General features: G+C 41.0%; 2 protein-coding genes across 3 annotated transcripts; one reads left to right on the forward strand and one right to left on the reverse strand.

The window, feature by feature from the left end:
- Positions 1-1287: 1287 nt before the first annotated feature.
- On the reverse strand, positions 1288-11644 carry rnf114 (ring finger protein 114). Of its 2 annotated transcripts, none has more exons than XM_061697965.1 (6): positions 11460-11644; positions 8903-9053; positions 3801-3907; positions 2913-3027; positions 2728-2835; positions 1288-2583 (listed from the first exon to the last, which is right to left on the reverse strand). In XM_061697965.1, the coding sequence occupies exons 1-6, from the start codon at positions 11594-11596 to the stop codon at positions 2518-2520; spliced, it is 684 nt and encodes a 227-aa protein (XP_061553949.1). In that variant the 5' UTR covers positions 11597-11644; the 3' UTR covers positions 1288-2517. The 2 variants fall into 2 exon arrangements, with proteins under 2 accessions (XP_061553949.1, XP_061553940.1); XM_061697956.1 differs by having other exon boundaries at positions 3762-3907.
- Positions 11645-13246: 1602 nt separating this feature from the next.
- Positions 13247-20857, forward strand: spata2 (spermatogenesis associated 2). Its single transcript, XM_061697979.1, has 3 exons — positions 13247-13314; positions 14082-14902; positions 16034-20857. The coding sequence occupies exons 2-3, from the start codon at positions 14552-14554 to the stop codon at positions 17387-17389; spliced, it is 1707 nt and encodes a 568-aa protein (XP_061553963.1). The 5' UTR covers positions 13247-13314; positions 14082-14551; the 3' UTR covers positions 17390-20857.
- The last annotated feature ends 1858 nt before the right edge of the window (positions 20858-22715 follow it).

The following is a 22715-nucleotide window of genomic DNA, read 5'->3' on the forward strand; positions in this document are numbered from 1 at the left end:
AGATGAGAGGGTTTCCTCTCCCCATAGACAATAAACATCAAAGGGCTTCAGTTGCATCATAAGTTTAGCACAACTGCATGCAATAAATACAGTGCAACATATTTGTTGGTGTGACAGCAGTACCCTGAGTTCTATTAGCGCTTGTCTGACGCCGTTAGGTAAAGAGGGCTGAATTTTTATGATTCTAACTTTTGACCTTGCCACAATGTATTTGAAATGAAACAATCATGGTGTGATGAAAGACTTTAAAATATGTAATTCAATCAGGAATTGCAGCTGTTTCTGGGGACCTAATAGTATTTGGACAAAGTGAAATGAATATGAGTGATATAGTAATAATTGAGAAATAACTCAAGTATGATTTGAGTTTCCAACTCTGGAAATGCATTCACTGTAGCCAAGCTTCAATGTTGTCTTGTGGCCTTCAATAAAGTGAAAGAAGCACTCTGTTGGATTGAGATGAGGAAACTGATTTTGCCATTGGAGATTTCTTGGTAAATAGGCAAAAATGGGCAAACTATACCTTAATATCATTGTCATATTATTTAACCGTTCACATTTAATCATCGTTTTCCCCTCCCATCCAGCCCACACACATCACTTGGTACACAAGTGTCAACTATGTCTTATTTCTGCAGCCAGTTTGAATTATTGAAAGTGATTAAAATTTTCGATTTAACACAACATTATAGAAGAAAATGTGCTAAGACCAATCAGCCACAACATTATGACTATGCACTTTGCACAATCCAGTGATACCCAAACCAAGACCTGGATAAAAAATAAAAAAAAATAAATGCTTAACAATTTGTTCATTATTGTGCTTAGAGTTTGCATTATACTGAGATCCCTCTCATTTAGCTACATGACAATCAAAGGACTAAGAGACAGTACACCCAATGACCAGTAAAATTCTACACGACACCAAACTACACCAGCATTTGCACATACATTTATGAAAATTATTACCTCTGGTGTTGTCAATCGAAGCTGAGCTTGAATTATTACCCTTGCAAATACAAAATTCTTGGATGTCATCAGATTGTACAAGTGGTTGTGTATTGCAGCGTAAAAGTGATAATGGTGGATGTGGACTCCAAAGAATAGCGATGGCGTTAGCCAAATGGAGAATCAAATAAATAAAATGCAACATGTTACGATTGGTGTATTGAAAGGGTCATTAAAACATATAATAATAAAAAAAAAAAAAAGGCAAACTTAATACAGATTTGACTGGGAGACTGCCAACATAAGCCTATCAAGTCATTAAATGCATGAAGCTGGACAGCTACTTGATCTGGGTTTATTGTGCAGTGTGCAGTGTGACAACAACCTCTTGATAGATTAGTTCATAATACAAGTAATTGGGGAACAATAGCGTATGGCAAAGAAAAGAAACACAGAAACATCATTATTGACATCAGGTGACAAATTAAACTGTAGTAGTTGTGGAATAATCTGCTGCCACATTTTCGGAAGCACAAGACTGGCCGTTTGTCTGTCTTGCTTGTTTACAATTTCCTAGGTCAGTCAGCAGTGAAGAAGTGTGAACCAAGCAACTAAGACGATGAACATGACAAAACAAACCTAAACAGTAAGATACATTTGATATCAAGTGTACAAGCGAAGCGATTGTTATTCTGCGAGACCATGACCAATAACTGCACGTGTATGTATGCTGCAGTCAAGACTAATTCAATATAAATCATTTGAAGAGCAGCAGTAGAGCACATTTAAGTACAGTACACTGTATAACTGTCCTCTGGCATTGAAATATCGCTTGTTAGGTGTGAAACGCTACTGCCCTCCAGTGGCCGAAGCACACGCACAAGTCGTCTCCATATGAAAATACATGAGGTGGCTGCAGTACAGCACACTTGCATTAGTTTGTCGAGTGAACCATTAGCCCTATGACTTTGGGAACTGAGAAAAATAAAAGATCTACAATCAGGCACAACGACAAGGGAGTCAATGAATGTTATCTGTCACAATATTCCTTTTCCAGAACACACATAACACCGTAAATAAAAATATAAAATAATAAGATTCTTCCTCTACACTCTGAACCACCCTTAGTGTGAAACTCTCCGCAATTATTAACATTGCGCTTCAGTGAAGTCAGGTTTGCTTTCAAGTTAGTACCTTACCCTATTAACGACAAAAGGGAATGTGATTTGCAACTTTGATGTGTTCGGGGCTTCATGACACTATTCCATTAACTAGCGAATTGCTCTCTTGGTGAGTAAATATTCAACAGGCTGCACTGGAGAAGAAGATATGAGACGATCACACCAGCAACACACCTAAATCAGACAATATGCTCTTCAAATGTGTTGCATGGTTTATTTCTGTCATAATAAACTTCTAAACTCATGAGTACAATCTCTTGTGAAAGTCATTAGCCATCCACCATTTTCATGACTAACAAATGACGATACAAGCGTGCTGTTCTGCCTTCTTAAGACATCACATCTCCATCCTCCCCCTCTTTTCCTCCTCGGGAATGTTCTTCACACGTCAGTTGTCCAGAAGGGAGCGCTGTAGAGCCTCCTGGATCATTGTGTGCTCATCTGTAGAATAATCCTGTGAAAAACATGAGCGAGCATGTTAATTTGATTGGAGATGACGTGATCATTATCTGCCACTGACGACTATAGAAGTCAAATATCCATGTTAACTGGCAGGGCTGGCAGTGAATGAGTTAACATGGTGAAAGCATGAACTTACAACAAAAGTATCATAAGAAAAGGTGTGTCTAATCTTTAGGTGCTGGAAGAAGTCAGTACTCCTGTAGTTGGGGTCCCCCCATGGCATGGAAGCACAGATGGGGCAAACCTAGACAGACGCGAATGATAAATCGTGTTTCAGCCGTGCATCGGCGGTTGTGCGGCAGTGCGAAGAGGACTTCTCACCACTTGCCGTGCGTCGCGGGCATGCTGGGTAGTGCAGTGCTCGACCAGGCCGTCTTGATCAAGGTTCTGGCAGTTGCAGTAAGGGCAGGTAAAAGTGTAACGATTTGGCACTGGACTGTAACGACACAAAACACTATTTAGATCACACACTGCTTGTTCTTCTTAAGGTCTGCTAGCTTAATACTAAACACAGAATGCAACACTCCATCGACGGGCTTACGAACAGCAATCAGTGTGGCGGTGTTATAAACCTTTTAGCAACCGATATTTGAACACAAATGGATAAGCAACACATGGAGACATTTCAATACTCACAGGTATATATTATTTATCCTCTGCAAAGAATGACTAGTATTACTGCAGCTTACTGAGAAGCTGAGACCTCGCCATGTGCAGTATGGGTACCGCATGTCGAGACTGGTCCCAGGTGGCCAATGAGTGTGCACCAAAAGGAGCAGACCTCATCGCCACCCTAGTGAGGATAAAACGGTACGGAAAATGGATGGATGGATGAGTTCCGGCATGGTCACGGAATGAGTCTTATCTCGAGGCAACACTGTAAATTGTATTGTATTACTTTTATCTTTAGGTACAAGGAAGTAGAACGAGTCAGTGAGACTTATCAGTAAAATGAAGCAGCATAATACATATTCTTTAATACTTCCGTTTTTTGTTTCTATAAAAAGTCTTTGTATCAAACTGTCAACATTCACCCAATGGAATGATTTGTTTTTGGTCAGCAGCCCGTGTGTCGAATCTCGAATTTGCCTAATGGGGGTTTCATTTGGTCATGACGGGTTATAGTTAATCCAGTTTCTGATTAAACGTTGTTTTATCAATTTACTACACCTTAGAGTTATTTGACACAGTTCTGTGTTATTTCGTGACCTGATGATAGCAGGCTGGCTCTGGGCAGTGGTCCTAACACCTTCCTCAATGTACTCCTGGTATTTTGGGCAAGCGCCTGTGTGGATTCTCATCTGAGAAAGGCCAACCTGAAGAGTAAGAAAACACATTTAGAACCAACCCAGACACTGCTTCATAAGAAAAATACCCAAGTCTAGACTAATTTGTCACATTATGTAGTTATGATATGTACCTTTTCTGTCTCCTGTGAAGTCGTACAATTTAGAAAATGTTCAGGGAATGCCTCTAAAGCAGTGATCTCAACTGGTGGGTCGCAGACAACAAGCAAAACCAATTACAGGGGGTCTTCGCTTTACGATGGTTACGGGTAGGAATGTCCCGATCCCATCACTTGATAGAAAATCTGGGTCGATCACGTGATTTTCGGCTGATCGAGTGAAAAAGATTGGTTTCATTCATTTTCTGAAATTTTAAATGTCACAAAAAATAATAATCCAAAGGTACAAAGATATTGCCAAAGGGACCTGTAACAACTTTGTTTTATATTAAACAATGTAACTTTTCGGGGTATTTTTAGTACCAGTATAATATAAGTGACTGAAAGTGACATGCAGGCAGACACACACACACACGCCCTCCCTGAGCGTGCTTTAAACTGTTTAATGACACCCCAGGCGTAGTTTACCGTTAAACTAAACACCTAATAAAAAGAATTACACATTGTATATTTAAATACAAGACATGATCGTTTTAGAAATCGCCAGTTTAAAGCTAACAGTCAATGGATAACTCCATTGACGGGCTAGCTAGAATTAGCATTAGATTACGGGTGGAATTTACCTTCAAATACATAAACTCCGTAGTAACACATACAGACACTCAAATGCATGTTACCTATTGTTATATTATCTTCATAATCTGTGAAGAACGAGTTAAATTAACGTTTTTTCACAACCTTCTTCTGTTCTTTTTTTACTGCATACGTGTAGCTCCATAGATTCATTGCACCACACTGCCCCTAAGAGGCCAAGGTGCGCACAGCAAGAACAGCAAATAGTAATAATTTTCCCATTTCACTTAAAATCAGATTGACATCTTCCTGTTTTAGCTCAATTAGGATGACCAAAATGATTTCTATTTGCTAATTATATATTGTTTTATTTCTACTTTTTATTATTATTGAACTTATGAATTTATTTTTGGTTGTTCTTTTAAATATTTAACGTGAGTATTGGTAGTTAGACACACACACACACACACACACACACACACACACACACACACACACACACACACACGTGTATCGGATCGGGACTCGATCGGCAGATACTTAAAAACGTGCTCGAGACATCCCTACTTACGTGTGAACTTGTCTGCATCTACAACCCCAATTCCAACAAAGTTGGGACGTTGCGTTATACATACATAAAAACAGAATACAATGATTTGCAAATCATGTTCAACCTATATTTAATTGAATGTACTACAAAGACAAGATATTTATAGTTCAAACTGATAAACTTTATTGTTTTTAGCAAATAATCATTAACTTAGAATTTTATGGCTGCAACACATTCCAAAAAAGCTGGGACAGGAGGCAAAAAAGACTGAGAAAGTTGAGGAATGCTCATCAAACACCTGTTTGGAACATCCCACCTGTGAACAGGCTCATTGGGAATAGTTGGGTGCCATGATTGGGTATAAAAGGAGCGTCCCTGAATTGCTCAGTCATTCACAAGCAAAGATGGGGCGAGGTTCACCTCTTTGTGAACAAGTGCGTGAGAAAATAGTCGAACAGTTTAAGGACAATGTTCCTCAACGTACAATTGCAAGGAATTTAGGGAATTCATCGTCTACGGTCCATAATATCATCAAAAGGTTCAGAGAATCTGGAGAAATCACTGCATGTAAGCGGCAAGGCCGAAAACAAACATTGAATGCCCGTAACATTCGATCCCTCAGACGGCACTGCATAAAAAAAACGACATCATTGTGTAAAGGATATCACCACATGGGCTCAGGAACACTTCAGAAAACCAATGTCAGTAAATACAGTTTGGCACCACATCCGTAAGTGCAACTTGAAACTCTACTATGCAAACCATTAGCCATTTATCAAAAAAACACCCAGAAACACCGCCAGCTTCTCTGGGCCGAGCTCATCTAAGATGGACTGATCCAAAGTGGAAAAGTGTTCTGTGGTCCAACGAGTCCACATTTCATATTTTTTTATTTTTTGGGAAATTGTGGACGTCGTGTCCTCCGGGCCAAAGAGAAAAAGAACCACCCGGACTGTTAAGGACGCAAAGTTCAAAAGCCAGCATCTGTGATGGCATGGGGCTGTGTCAGTGCCAATGGCATGGATAACTTACACATCTGTGAAGGCACCATTAATGCTGAAAGTTACACACAGGTTTTGGAGAAACATATGCTGTCATCCAAGCAACGTCTTTTTCATGGACGCCCCTGCTTATTTCAGCAAGACAATGCCAAACCACATTCTCTACGTGTTACAACAGCATGGCTTTGTAGTAAAAGAGTGGAGGTACGAGACTGGCCTGCCTGCAGTCCAGACCTGTCCCTCATTGAAAATGTGTGGCGCATTATGAAGCGTAAAATACGACAACGCAGACCCCGGACTGTTGAACAGCTGAAGCTGTACATCAAGCAAGAATGGGGAAGAATTCCACCTACAAAGCTTCAACAATTAGTGTCTTCAGTTCCCAAACGTTTATTGAATATTGTTAAAAGTAAAGGTGATGTAACACTGGGGTAAACATGACCCTGTCCCAGCTTTTTTGGGACGTGTTGCAGCCATAAAATTCTAAGTTAATGATTATTTACTAAAAACAATAGTTTGTTTGAACATTAAATATCTTGTCTTTGTAGTGTATTCAATTAAATATAGGTTGAACATGATTTTCAAATCATTGTATTCTGTTTTTATTTATGTTTAACACAACGTCCCAACTTCATTGGAATTGGGGTTTATTTCCTAAAAAGAAGACAAACTAATACATGCAGATGTCATGGTCATCTTAGTTTATTAATAAGGCGCTCTAAAAGCCACTTTGAACATGAAAGCATATGAAATTGTGTCAAGTGTTTTCAAAGGTTATTTTTTTTTAAACAATGCATTTTCTGTATTTTTCTCAGCTCGGGCTGACTTTAAACTCAGAGGGGTCAACTAGAAAAATAGGCAGACACAAAATCTGTGCGGCACCGTCCATGTTTTCTACGCCGACATTTCTTGCAGACGCACGCAGTGTTGGAATAACGTGCTCAGCCACAGACGACCACACATTGTGGGATCAATATTTTGAATTCAAAACGGGCACAAATAAAGTCCTATGCAATTACCGCAAAGCAGAGCTGGTACACCACAGAAGCACTTCTACTATGATCCAACATCTAAACAATAAACACGTGTGTGTGTGTGTGTGTGTGTGTGTGTGTGTGTGTGTGTGTGTGTGTGTGTTTGTGCGCGTGCTTGCGCGTTGACCCACTTGCAGCTGTAAATATTCGACTTTCAAAGTGCAGCTCACGGTAGCAGTAAAACTTAAAATCACTAGAACGAGCGTAGTGGTCAAAGTTGAAAAATTGACGGAATCTCCAGTGTGAATTGATATTGGTCACTTTTGAATACCACAACGAGGGAGGGAAAAGTTGACTGTTGACCCGTCTGCATTCTGCAAGCGGTGCTTCGAAACTGTTCCCATAGTACTGTACGTCCTGAAGCCCCGACACAGTACGTCCCATCACTACTTTACTGGAGTAAATTATTCACAAAATCTTAAAACTCGTCTCAGTGCCTATTGAAGCTTCTTTAGACAGCTCAGTTTACCATAGCTTGCTCTGTGAAGAAAGACACGTCCGTTTTCAACATATCACTTAAATAAGAAGACCTGTAGTGGGCATGCAAAGTGGCGTGATTATCGTGGGATAGTGTGCAAAAAAATATATATATTTTTTTAAGGATATGAAAGCATTACGACCAAGCTTCTCCTTTGCTCATATCCTTAGATAACCTACAATAATATAGCCTTAGCCTACAATAATGGTTAATGCTGCAAATACACAAATGTATATGAAAATATTTACTTTGGAGCATAAGTGTTCATAACTTATCAGTGATATTTCGTCTTAAACAGTACCAAATAAACATTGTGCAATACACTGCAATGCAAAATAACATTTCATCCAATTGTTCAAGCTCAATATTTTTTATTGTCACTGTACAAGATATAACCCAATTCAGGTGCAGTCAAATCAAATAAGTACAATATAAAAGAGAAGTAAGAGTACTTTGGTTCAGGCTCAACTAACATTCCGCATATATACCATACATTCTGTTCTACTATATGCAGTTGTAGGATAAAAGTCCATTCCTCATAAAAATAAGCAAGCAAACAAACACACTTTTTTGGGGGGGGGGGGATTATTCCATGAAATAATCTATAGGATAATCAATTCTAACAAGATTTCATAGTGACAGCCCTAATCTTAATTTATTAGGAATTTATTTAAAAGTGGGTCGCGGTTTGATTACAAGAAAATGCGGGTCTCGGGTTAACAACATTTGACCACCACTGCTCTCGTCACGGCGGCACGGCTGGTTAGAGCGTCAGCCTCACAGTTCTGAGGACCCGGGTTCAATCCCTGGCCCCGCCTGTGTGGAGTTTGCATGTTCTCCCCGTGCCTGCGTGGCTTTTCTCCGGGCACTCCGGTTTCCTCCCACATCCCAAAAACATGCATTAATTGGAGAGACTAAATTTCCCGTAGGCATGACTGTGAGTGCGAATGGTTGTTTGTTTCTATGTGCCCTGCGATTGGCTGATAACCAGTTCAGGGTATACCCCGCCTCCTGCCCGATGAGAGCTGGGATAGGCTCCAGTACGCCCGCGACCCTAGTGAGGAGAAGCGGCTCAGAAGATGGATGGATGGATGCTCTCGTCACACAGAAAAGTTCAGAAATCGAACCTGTGTCATGAATGACGAAGGTTTGATTTTCAAAGGATCCGTTGTGGGGCTAAATTTGGTTTTTCTTAGTTCATTCTTTGTTACACAGCATACCAGTAAGGCCATATTTTAAAGCGTGAAGTCATAATTTAACCAAAGCATACCTGTGCTCCACACCCTTTGCACGCAGCCACAGATGATTGGATCAGCGCCTCTAGCTCCACAGCTTTAGTGCAATGGCCGAGCGCCGCCCGGCACACGGCACACGCGGGCTTCTGTGGACGCAAACATTTCTGCAAACAACTCTGGCAGAACCTGAGGGGGGAGGAAAGAAAAAGAGGAGTAAAAAGGAGGGCAAAAATTGGCAGTTCCCCCTACTTTGTCTTTTCTGGAGTGATCTCAACTCTCAAGTTACAAATCTGCACATTCCTGCAGTGATTGATTCTGTGCTTCCCTCTCAGAATTAATATATTCATTTATATTTATAAAATGTGCCTGTATCCAAATCATTTGGAGACCCATAAATCAATACCAAGCTCAAAATAAACTCTTGACTTGTCCATTTCACCTAAAAAATATTTGAGATTTTACACTGAACTTCAGATTTATTGTATTAAGTAGAAGTTATGCTGTTTAAAAACCCATATTGGTAAAGCTCCCACACACACAAAAAAAACTGAAAGCAGACATTCAAACAGCAAAACATGTGCACTTGCTGAGAGGGGTGGACACTTTTGGCCAATTATTTTTTAACTTTTCCGGTGCCTTTGTTGATAACCTCGTGGAGGCAGTCAACGATCAGACCAAGGGGAGAGTTCAATTATGTATTAAACAAATAGCGGCATCATAGAAGCAATTTATTTATAGCACACTGGAGATCATTCAACAAGTCAAGCAGCATCTCCTTTCTCGCCAGATGATCTGGTCATCTTCCGGCATCTTTTTTTTTTTTTTTTTTTTTTACATTATCAGTCTCTCACTGCCCACAAAGTGGGGGGAATTTCCATCTGTTATCTCAGTAGCATAGCTTGCAGTCAGGAGGTGCCCGATACATTTGCAACATTTGATAGTACAAAATGTAATGATTGTCGCTAAAGCGTGATAAAAGACTCCTTTAAACATCAACTGAGCGAAGGTAAAAAAAACATATATAACATTTGCTAGCATTTAATGAGCACATGGTGGACGTTCACTTAGCAACATGATTCAGTTAGCAAGCTGACTTTGTTCTGTTGAACAAATAGCTCAAATTTCTAAAATTTTTTTTTTTTTTTTTTTAACACACATAGCATGATGAAAATCATCCGTCTATCAATTTTCTGAGCCGCTTATCATCACAAGGGTGCTGGAGCCGATCCCAGCTATCATCGGGCAGGAGGCTGGGTACACCCTGAACTGGTTGCCAGCCAATCGCAGGGCTAATACAAACAAACAACCATTCGCACTCACATTCACACCTAATTTAGAGTCCTCAATTAACCTACCATGCATGTTTTTGGGATATATGCAAACTCCACACAGGCTGGGAGGGAAATTGAAACCCAGTCCTCAGAACTGTGAGGAATATTTATATTCTGTAACTAATAGCCAGCATTTTAGCCTCCAAAAACATCAGAGGGTTGCAGGTACCCCATGATGGCACGGTGCATAGCCATTTCAGGGACACAAGCGAAACAATCAATATGATAATGATAGAAATATACATTATTAAAATTCCTTGTTTTTAAATCAAATAAATTGTTGTCAACAGTAAAACCATGTACTTTGTCTTTAAAATGTTCGTATTATTTAACCACTTATGACACACACTGTAGTTACCAGAGCAGTGTGTGGCACATGCCAAAATCATTTACATGATCCCTAAAAAAAGTTTTAAAAAAAGACACCACATTTTAAGAGACTTACGATTGTACCCATGTGTGCAAATGCTTGGCAACATCTATGACCCTAGAGTGTCATTATTCTTCTACATTTTCATAGTAACTGAGTGATTCTGATGAGGACACCAAAGGCACGTCATAGTGATATAGACCCAATAACCACAATGATGTTAAGCATCATAGGAGTCAGTTTCGATTTTTAACATTTAAAAAAAAATAGTTTACTTTTGTTTTTTTTTGTTTCATGGTAAGTGAGGACAATTGCAGTACTGTCATCAACAGCACTCACAATGGTAGCGGTAGTTGATGGCACAGACTTGTAGTCTTTTGAACGGTTTACGTAATCTGCACAGTGGCGAAAAGGACTACAACTCCCATGCTAGGCCTGTTTGATGTAAACAAAACTGATACCGATGCTGGTGGGGCAAACTAGCAGCGATTTTGCTTCATAACCAAGACGGCGTACAGACAAAGAAAGGGCATATAAGTCGATGTGTTCTAACGCTAGTCCCAAGAAAGGAAGACATGGTAGCATTAGTTATTTCACTCAATGTTTACTCCATGACACATATTGGCGTGGAGTTTGTTTATTTATTAAAAAAAAAAAAAAAAAAAAAAACCGAGGACGGAAGACAAATGTTAACCAGTCACGCACGCCAGCACTGTGCAACAAGGCCTTCAAAGAGAAATAAAAGCGTCCAACAAAAGTAAAGGCCAATACGAGTTGTTAAGTTGACTGGACCACATTTTTCTTTTCGAATCGTTTCATTAAATGACGCGTCGCTAATAATGGTAGACGATGTCAAAGAGCCTTGCCGCCAAAGCGGGACCAAGTACTTACGTGTGGCCGCATTGTGTTGTGACGGGACTGTCGAAAATCTCGAGACAAACGGGACAGAGGAACTCGGACACGTCGCTGTTGGTGTCGGAGGCGTTTTTCTTGTGCTGTGCCGAGCTGAAGCCTCCGAGCATCGCCATTTCTTTCTCTTCGCTGTGTTGCTTCGGTTCCCACTGGCCACGTGATCACGTCATATGGGCTCCTGCGAGGGGGCGGAGCAAAAATAAAAAAATAGAAAATTTAAAAATTTAAAAAAGGGAGACAAGCGTCACAAACGAGCCGCCAAGTCATGGTCATCAATCAGCCTTACATGAAAATAACAATTATTTTATATTATAGATTTGATAGGCTATATTACATTATTAATCTATTAAAGATATCGCAAAGGAATTTTGAGCGATCCATGTGTTATTCCTTTGAATTGATTGTATCTGTTACAGCTCTTTTGTAAAGCATGGTTTGACAGATGCCAGTTACTTTAATATTTTTCAAAAGTGACGATTCTGTTCACGAATTATCTCTATAAATCCCTAGTCTTACTTGAAAATGTAAAGAATATGTAATGTATAGGCAATTTTGTATAGTTGTGATCTCCCTAACATTTTGTTTCTCAATTCATTCATGTATTGATTTATATTCTTCAATATATAAAATAGTAATATATTCAAGATATCACAAATGAATTTGAATTGCTCCCCATATATCTTCAATCCTTTTACTTTATTGTATATGTTACAGGCAGTGTATTATTTCTAGCCTGGTGATTGGCGGTTGCGATGTCATTCAAGATGATAAAGCAAATGAACAAATGAACTTTTCAGATAAAAGCGCAAAAAAGGAATTTTTAGTGAGCGATGGATTATTTTCTTTTTTTACTTTGTTGTATCTCTTACAGCTCTCGTGTGATTGACATAAGACAGTTGTTTGTTTAAATAAAATATTTGAATAAACAATGTGACAATAATATCTCTCACAGTGACTCCCTAGCCTGACTTAAAAAATACAAAGAATGTAAAATTATACATCATTTTGTGTAGTATTTGTGATCTTCCTAACATTTGACAATAATTATATAGTCCTTATTTGTTTATTTACCCTGTTTAATCTAGATAAGTATTATTGATCGATTCTAGATATTGTAAATTAATTTGTATTGATCCATGTATTATTCTTTGAACTTTATTGTACAGGTACACCTCTCTTATGTTATATTATTTGACATGTATATTCGTTTAAATAAAGTATTTTTTAAAAAAGTAGTTGTGATCTATTCTATCCTTTTACTTTATTCTCTTGTGTATCTGCTACAGCTCTCATCATGTATAGTTAGAACATTGTTTGGCTTAAAATGTAAACTGTTAAATAAAGTAAAACATAAAGTATTTTATATATATATATGTATATATATATATGAAACTCAAAATGAATGCCTGCACATTGTGCTTCTGCTCCATACGGTTGCACACAAAGCCATACAGTACCATCACAACAAGGTAACTGGGAATAATGTTTCGCAGGTAAAAATATATTTAGGCTATTTTTACTAATGTTTTAAATTAATAGCTCACGCTTTGGCTTTGATAAAAAAAAATAAAAAATAAAAAAAATAAAAAAGCTATCTCATGAAAATTAGCTGCGAAAGGAGCAAGTTATGGCTTCTATTCAATGTACATGCGTTGCCCCCACCAACATGGCCACCACGTAGGCATATCGTTTAGCCAGGATGCTACAGCGCTCTGGCGTATCTGTGAATACCGAGCAGATATGACGCTGCAGTGTCGCGCATGCGTGTTGAGATGATGGGAATGTCCAACAGCTGAGCACTGGCTTCGCTAGCTACGGCTAGCACTTGTCAAAGGTAAGATGTGCTGCTTTTGTGTCTTTCTCGTTATGAAACGTTGCGAGTGTCAACTGAGCCGGAATTCAGCATGATCATACATGTGCTGCCATATACTGATGCTAAAGTGATGCGCGAGTTGAAACAAAAATGTATTTAGATGTAAAGATTACCCTGGTAGCTAAAGCTAAGCAGCTCGGGTGAAATGGGCGTTCACTGATTTTGCTCATTTGGGGGCCCTTGCCACACACTATGTGGTCATTTCGGGTTTGAGACAAATGAATAAATGCACGCCGTTTAAATTTCATTTGTCAGGGTGTCAGAATAGATGGAGCAACGATGCGGAATGATGGCGTGTAGTAATGCTAGTTTACGATTTTGCTTTGCCTCGCTATTTGACGTCAGTTCATGGTCGGTCGGTCGGTTTGGTGTGTTTGTGGACTGGAGTAACCAGATAAAACTAGCTAGTGCCCCCTTCCCGTTGTACAGGTATTCGGACGCAAATTGCGTTTAAAATAGACCCTCTTAATTCTAGAAAATGCAGAAGATTGGCTTTGCTAGAACAACCAATTTATAGCCCACTTAGTTCTGTTTATCATCGCACTAAGACATTTTACGGGAAATGATCCAAATGACGCATGTGCACAGCTTACTCTTGAATGAACATGATCTTTTGAATGTATTTTCCTTTATATTAACACTGATTGTAGCACTCCAAATAATTGCGAATTTCCTGCTGACTTGAGTGTGTTTGTGTGTCATTGAAATGTCCCCCTGTGTCATTACAGCATTGGAGCTGACTCGGGACAATCACACCATTGGGACTCTTGACTTGATGAGTCCCAGTGACATTGGATCTCTGCGCATGCTGCTGCCAACGGGTGGGCAATAATGTTATATTAACAGTCTGTAAAGCAAAATCCCATCCTGACCTCATCTGAAACAACATTGGCTGGTATGTCAAGTCAGGTTTTGAGCCACAATCAGAGCGCGATGCCCGTGCGAAGACGACCGTGGAGCGTGCGGCTGAGCAACAACAATTGAAAGCGCCGTCTTGTGTGTACAGGACGTGCTGCTGAGTCTTGTTTTTCCTTCATCCAACTCCCCACATTATCAACACTGAGTGTGTGCTGCTGCACTAAGGGAATTTCGGTGCCCTGAAATGATGCTTCAATGTGACGTCCTTGTCCAGATTATGCAACGGGGGTGATGCTCTCTCCAAAAAGCAAAACAGCTGACTGTTAGTCTGCTGCATATTATGGATGCAAAGTTAAAAGAAGACCTGTTCCGGAGATATGTGGGGGCACTGGAGCGGCGCCTTCAAGATGGAGGGGAAAAATATGGGATGGCAAACTCGCACGAGGGGGACAATGGGAGGCACAGGGACAGCGAGGCCCTACTTTCTACAGCCACAGCGCTACTTGGAGCATACCAGCCAGATCCAGGACAACGTTTCCGCATGGTGCGCTTTTATGAAGTGGTTGAGGGTTCGCTCCGCTGCCAAAGAGGAGGCAACCTCAGGAGCCTGGAGAGAGCGTTCCACACCCTGGAAACCATATGCACCAATCTCTTACTCTTCCCCTGGAAGAAAGAGTTTAGATGTATAAAGGTAAGTTTATGGTTTAATGTTGTTTGGCTGCTCAGATTTAAGCCTCAAACTATTATTATGATCGTAACAGTTACTAGTTTCAAAGTAGGCATGGGTTTGACGGGAGACCGTCCTTTTAAAACGTCACGGTTTCAAAACCGCTAAAACCTTTAACCGCGACCGTCTGCTCGTGTCCACTCTAAAATTACTCCACAAAGCGGAGAAAAGCGACTCCTTTTCTTTTCACAGATTAGCATTAGCCAACAACCCTGTCCACGTTAGCATCTCATTAACAGGCGCGTGCTCGATTGTTCTGCAAAGTTGTCGACCGGGTGTGTTTGTTTGGCAAAGTGTCCGCTGCATGCGCCGCATGTACGGATATTAATGTAATTTGTAAAAAAAAAAAAAAAAAAAAAGTGTCATTTGTAAAACTCCGATTCAGGGCGCTCTTTGGTTCCACCCCTGGTCGTTATAGTAACACGAAGTTGTACTCGGGATGGCACACCCTGTTTAGCACTAGCTCATTTATGAAACTCGACCGCCCCCCCTCCCCCGCAAAGCTGACCGCTAGAGCTGTGCAATATGGACACAATTTTATATATATATCGATTTATTTTTCCTCAACATTACATGAAATTAAGGGCAAGTCTCTAAACTTTACATTACATTTTATATGCTGGAGACCACACAATTAAATGAATAAAAGATGAATAAAAAATAAAATGGTATCCAGTATTCAAGAATATCTGGGGGTGAAACCACTTTTCAAGGAATGCAGTAAAGTGCAAAGAATTAAAATGAATACAACACAGTAACAAGTAACATTCAAGTATGTAAGCAGGGGGAAAATAAATGGTAGGATTCCCTCAGTAGCGGCAAGGTAAATCTAACGGTATAAACACTAGAGGATTAGATCATTTGCTAGACGTTTATTGTATCTACTATACACATCGTTACATGGCGCGCTACACACTAGGACTGCGTGATGTTTTGTTTGAGCATCGTCATTGCGATGTACGTATGCGAAAATAGTCACATCGCAGGGTCTGCTGCGACGTTGGTGTTCTGGAATACACAGTGAATCAACTATAATATTAAAAGTTAAAATTAAAAAAATGTTTCTTTTTTTTTTTTTTTTCCCCCCTCTTTCAGGCTTTCACTGGCCCGTATGTGTACCATCTTAAGTCTGCCATTTCTGAGGCCGAGCTTCGATCGCTAATGCGCACAATCGGCTACACGTGTGACCACGACTCGCAGTTTTATTTCCAGGAGCATCCTGGGGGCTCGGGTCATCTCCGCCAGTTGGCTTTCGAGCTCTTCCTGGCCCAGGCCGAGTGTCGTCTTCTGGGAGAGGTAGTGGCTCTGGCCCGAGGTTCGGCTTCCGAGTCGGAGGCTCTGGAACTCCGCAGGGGCTGCAGAGATGACGCGGCCGGTTGCGCCGAGGCGCTCCGCAGACGCGACAGCCTCGGGGCGGATATGGCTCGTCTGTCTGTGCAGCCGCTGGATATCGAGAGGCCCCACGCTCACCACCTGAGGCGAGGTAGCCGACCGTCCAAGTCTGTGGATGTGACAGATGGGGCGGGTCACTGGCACGCGGCGGCTAGCAAACCCATCCTGAAAGCCTCGTTGAGTTTGAGGAAGGAGCCTCTATTTGTGGATGCCGAAGAGGATATGAAGGATGAGATCATCAGGCCCAGCACCTCCGCATCTCTTTTCTCTGTGGCAGCACCCCCCTCGTATAGCCCCGTTGCTGATTTCTTCCCCACACAGTCGCCTCCTCCAGCTGACGCTTACACATCCTACCACCTTTCGTCTTTGGACGAGATCGACTTGTACACAGAGAGGGGTGGGGGCGGCACTGGTGGAAGGCAAACGCCCTCGCGGCCACCGTCCAGAGAGCCCCGAGATGCCCGAGACGGGTGGCTGCTGAAATCCCACGGTAGCGTGAAGTGTCAGGGCTGCGGGCTGGGCTGCTCCACGATGGGGTCCTGCCAGAGGTGCGACGTGGTCCTGTGTTCCTCCTGTCACAATGTCGAGCCCTCCCCGTGCTGTAGTTTGCAGGACTACCACCCGAAATCCACACGGCCGATTGACGGGTACGTTCCCGTCAAGGAGAAGCTTTCAGTCTACTCGAACACGCACTCCCACTCGCATCTGCACCCGCACCCCCTCACCCTGACCCATTCGCACACCCACTCCCACCCTCACCCGCACATGGCGGACAAACCGTTGTTGTCCACCAAGCTGTTCCCAAGCAAGTCGGTTGCCTTGACTACGCCGAAGGGAAGCAGCAGCGAGCGCATAAGCACGGGCGGATCGCGATGCGGCTTCTGCAACAAGCCGGGCGCGTCTCACACCTGCGTGAACTGCTCCAAGGTGTCGTGTGACTCGTGCATGGGCTTGTACGGCAAGGATATGTGCACGCGGAAGAATCCCCAGCACATGTTTGTGCCCAATCATCAGCTCAACTTCAAATCTGGCACCATATCACACGTGGTGTACCGATGATCCAGGTAGACTGAGGGTTTGGTACTCGGCTTTCAGTCCCCTCCTTTAAACGACAGCGTCGCCGTGCACTGTTGCTTAAGCCCTGCCGCCCTTTTTCACAAGTCACTCACAAACTGACAGTCTTTTTGAACTCCACATAGTACATTTTCTCACACTGTTGTTAGGGCCACATTGTCTGCTTTAAGTTATGGCCTTTTATCTAATGTACGACTGCTACATTTTGCCTTGCTACCTGCTCTTGTGATATTGTAGTGCTTTCCCAGTTCTTCCACCTTTTGTCCTCTAAAAGGGAGCCGGGAGTTATAAAGTTGAATTACTTCTCATTGAAACTCATGTCCAGAATGATATCTACTTGTAAGCTTAAAAAAAGAAAATCTAATATTATAGATATATACATAAAATATATCATGTGCGTGTGTGTGCCTGCACTCGTATGTGTGTGTGTGTATGTGTGCAGAAAATACTTCAAAAACTTGAAAAGTAGTGAGAAAAGATACACTGGAAATTAGTAACATAATAGTATATATTTTTAAAACTCGATTCTGGAAAACAATGTGAGACTTTTAAATAGATTTAAAAAAAAAAGACATTCAGGCTATAGGTGGGAAGTACTGTATCTCAAAGGGACTCATTGAGACAATGATCAGATGCCATATTCTATTTATAAAGTCATGCCTTGTAAATGACCCTCCACATCCCTCCAAGGTTTCCAGCCGGCTGCTGTTGTAATGCTGCTGTTGACTTGAGAAGTTGGCATTGTTAGATATTGACTTCTTCCTAGTTCACAGCCCGTTCATGTGCGTGCGTGCGTGTGCATGCGCGCGTGCGTGCGTGTGTTTCGAGCCCATTGTACCCCCATGTGAAATCTCAGAACCTCTGTGGCCCAGGATGCTGCAGTTGCCCCTCACTCGATCAGAGGTTCCCTGTCAAGTCTCAGGCGGAGTCACAGCAAGTGTCTGGGCCACAAATCAAATGCATGCAGATTCTCTTCAAGCATATGAACTTCGTTGTTTTACACAGTATATAATGTGAAAGTGTTCTGTCATGCTTTCTGTCTACCTCAAGCCAGTGTGACTTTCCAGACTTTTAAACTCCCTGAAATGTTAGATTTGTTATATTGACCACATATCCCGAGCAAACTGTCTAGTAGGATAATTTCAAAACCGTGCAAGTTTCCCATTTTGACCGGACATTCTTCTTGCATCTATACTGGTTATAGTCAAAACGGTGCACATGAACAAACCTGTAAATGTAATGCAGTAAAATGTTGCAGAGGCTTTGTGACGCCTGAAATGGCGCACGTGGTTGGCAGTTGAATGATCATCATCGTTTTTAGCCCACGGTTCGATGGCTGACCGTGTTCGTTATAGCTTAGAACATTTTTCGCTTTGGAACAAACTACCACTGACGCCATGTTTAGTTCAATGTGAGTTAAGAGTGTTTAATGCATGCTTTGTTGTTTGTGGTGACTTGGGTTTAGGATCACTAAGGCTCTTATCATATACAAATCTGCAGTTGAGTTCACCACATGTAGGAACTTTAATTTTTATTTGTATTATTTTCAGTCTGGAAATATGCATAACAGATATGCCGCCCACTAACTACATATTAATTGTCACTTAATTGCTGCTGATCTACACTAGAAAGAAAAAAAAAAAAAAGTCACTTGAGGGACATTTGAGTTTGTTTACAGTTTTATGTTAAAGGAAACTCCAAAATGGCATCTTTGGAGTCCGGTCATGGGGAGGCTGCAGTTTGCTGAGAAATGGCAACATTCCCCCATACTAATGTGAAATATAGTTTTTGTAATGTTGGATACCTACCTGAATTTGTTCCCCTGGCCTGTGTGATGTCCCTTGTCTACTTTTTGTTAAATGAAAAAATAATAATCATAATAAAAAAAGTACCTACTATTAACGTGAGCAGGAATCTAAGCACAGTATAGCGTCGCAAATGGCGCGCAACAGTTCTGTGCTTCTGCCGTTCATTGCAAGCGTGAGTAAGTTTAGTGGTTTGAGGCGCGCGCACAGCAGCTTGTGGACAGCTTGGGTCCCCTGTTGCAAGTCGTGTGCCACACTGAGGCAATTCCAATCAATTGATTTGCCTCCAAAAGCCTGTTTGTATCATCATACATTTTTAGTTTTCACATTTAAATGGTAAAGTGTTCAAGTGATGCAGCCAGTGACGTCATGCAGCTGACATTGTTGACCCTGCCCTGGCAATTATGTTCCATGTAGTCAGTTAACTCATTGCCTTATGTTCATAGCTGCCATTTGCGTAAACTAATTACTCCCTGCTGTGGACTTTAATGGGAATGCCTGCAAGTATTTCTTGAGGGGGCTCTTGGTGGTCATTCTTTCTTGATGTTGGAAAGAAGTCAAGTGTGATTTATGAAGTCTTTGTTTACCATAGTTTGGTTTTCGGGCATGTTGGATTGAAGACACTTTGTATTTTATTTCTGCCTTTCAAAAACTCAAGTTTCCTGTTTGTCGTCTTTGTAAAACCAACTTAAAGGAGATGTTCTGCCTCAGCTTTTGAGATCATCAGCAGACGCAAGCTTGTTTATCTCTGACGTCTCCAGTGACCTTAAGGTGTGCAATCATCCCCCCCCCCATCTGACCAAGCCTTTTAAATGCTTCAAATAGTTATCAAATATATTTCCACACATGCACACATATTTAGAAGTTCAACTCTTATAGTGAGTCATACCAGCAGCAGAGGTGACTTTTAGAAGTATTGCAAACGTGATGATAATGCCAAATGAAGAACAAACGATAAAAGGATAAAAATCCCTGGTTGTCTTATCATTGTTTCATTTAGGAAATAATATGGTTTTGCTCAAATATGGACCTGTCTGTAACCGTTAAACCTTTTCGTCGCGAACCAATCTGTGTCACCATCGGGTGCGAATCTGAACAGCAGACTGCTCATTTAGGTCACTAAAGGGCTAAACAGTTTTCAGGGCTGCTGCTGGGATGGAAGATGGAAAAGAATCTATTTAACATTTATCACGGGACATGAGTTAGTGATTTTGGACAGACTAAGAGGTTTATTTCATGGCATGGAATATTGCATCGGGCCGCTTGAACGCTATTGGTTGGAGGTCAACACTTCCTTTATGTGTGGTTGTCTTCATTATAAAGTAAGAAGTATGGCGTTAGAGTCAGGCTGTCTTACCCATTCCCAGTGCTCCTGACCCACTCTTGGCGTGCTCTCCACAGGGGCCAGACACCCCCCCGCCCCCCGCCCCTCATATGAGCTCTCACAACCCTCCACCCTTTTCTCCTCCGTTGCACAATGTCTTGGTGTATGCGATGGAGCTTATACGATCAATGTGTGGCCACGCATGGTGTTGGAAAGGGAAAATAGCCAAAATTGTTAATCGGTGAAAATATATATGTAAATGTCTAAAACAAATGTAAATGATATTTTATAAGATAATTTAAGGAATAAAACCCTGGGGAGAAAATGTGGTACTTGTTTCTTTATTTGTCTGCGTTTGGATGGAATGTATGCAGAGATCTATTTAATTGGCTCATTGTATATTTTGCCACTTAAGTGATGTTTTTATAAAACAGTAGAGGGCAATTAATAGGAATTGCTGTAACTTTCCTTAAGACCTTCAGATGGCGCCAAATGCACATGGGCTCGGACAACGTGAACTGCAAAACATTACTGTACCAATTCTGCTCAGAAATCTTTTAATAGATGTCAACAACAGCGGGAGTGAAAGCTTTTAAAAGCCACTAAATGCAGTCAAGCAAATGTGAACGTAAACTCTCATTCTATTGCAGTATAAATAGTCAAAAGACGACCTGCTAATGTAGAGTGGACAAGACGAAATATGACAGAGCAAAATTTCGAATTGCAATCATTTCATATAGATTATTCCTCACTGGTTCTGTGACCGATTTACATGGCAGGTCTCATCTAGTGCAAGATGTTTCTTTTGAAATGATAAACATGCAGGTGCTTTTTTTCTTTTTTTTTTTTTAATAAAGCTCACTGCGTCAAAGCAAATTAGATGCTGGGAGTTCTCATGGACTGCATATACACATTTGCGACAAACTAGGTCAAGAGCTCAACCCTTGTCTTCCTCCGACAGAATCATTACATCTGCCAAGTCAGCTTCTTTTTTTTTTTTTTTTTTTTTTTTTTTTTGGGCCACGCAGGATTTGTCCCATAACTGACTGGGATGTATGGACCAAATGAGAATCCAGTGCTTATCAGGACAGAAACATTTACCAGTAACCTTTTTTTTTTTTTTTTTCTAAAAACACTGGCCTTAGTGAAGATCGTTGCCCCTCGCAGTGTTCGTTGTGGCATGATGCAGCTGTAATTAATAGTATCTGCAAGTGCAACTGTCACAACTGTGTCACAACTGTGCTGACAAACAGCCCGGAGGGAGGCTGATGCGTACAACGGAAAGGGGACAAATCGAGTGTAGGGCTGGAATGAAAAGTAATAACTAATGACATTGCTCGGACGTTTAACCAAAGTATCATTATAATATTAAGCCCAATACACACATCCAGTAAGGCCTTGACTTTCAATTTTAATTTGTTCCGCAACCATGCTCCTAACATAAAACATGATCTAAAATTATAATTTCCCATTGAAATGTTTGGAAATGCCATTCATGTGCCCCATTACTGACCAACAAAGCATTTTTGTAACATTTTGGTAACAAATAAGAAAAATGCCACTCGACAGTGTTGTGCGTTATAAAGACTAATAGTGATAACATCATTAGATAGAATGGATGGATTTTAACTGTGCATCATGATTTCACACTTAAATTCATTGTGTGCATTCATGTGTGCACGGCTTGGCCACCAGGAGGTAGTATAATATATACATAAGTATACACAAAGAAAACGGTCACAACTGCTCAGTAAGCTGCAGTAATGTTAGCGTATTTTCACAAAGGATAAAGAAAATATGCCTGTGAGTGTTGTTATATTGTCTGTTTACGTGTTGCTGCACCAATTGTGTTCAAATATCCGTCGCTTAAAGGGTTATAACACCGCAGCCTCTGTGCTAGTTTTTGTTGTGCCTGGTGGATTGAACGTTAGCTGTAAAATACAGAATACAGAACGACGTAAATGTGTCTGTGGACCTCACTGACCTAGATCCCCTCTGACAATAGAGCTTATGTTGCCATTTTTCAAATGTAACTAATATTGTAATCATGGGAATTTCCTTTAATTTGATTATACATTTTTTTCCCCCCACCAGTAATGTAATGGATTGCAACTAAACAAATAATCTATTACGACAGATTGTCAAACGTACGGCCCGCAGGGATGGTGAACACAACACATTC

The sequence above is a fragment of the Phycodurus eques genome, chromosome 1 (assembly GCF_024500275.1).
Source record: "Phycodurus eques isolate BA_2022a chromosome 1, UOR_Pequ_1.1, whole genome shotgun sequence".
In the NCBI taxonomy this organism is placed as follows: Eukaryota; Metazoa; Chordata; class Actinopteri; order Syngnathiformes; family Syngnathidae; genus Phycodurus; species Phycodurus eques.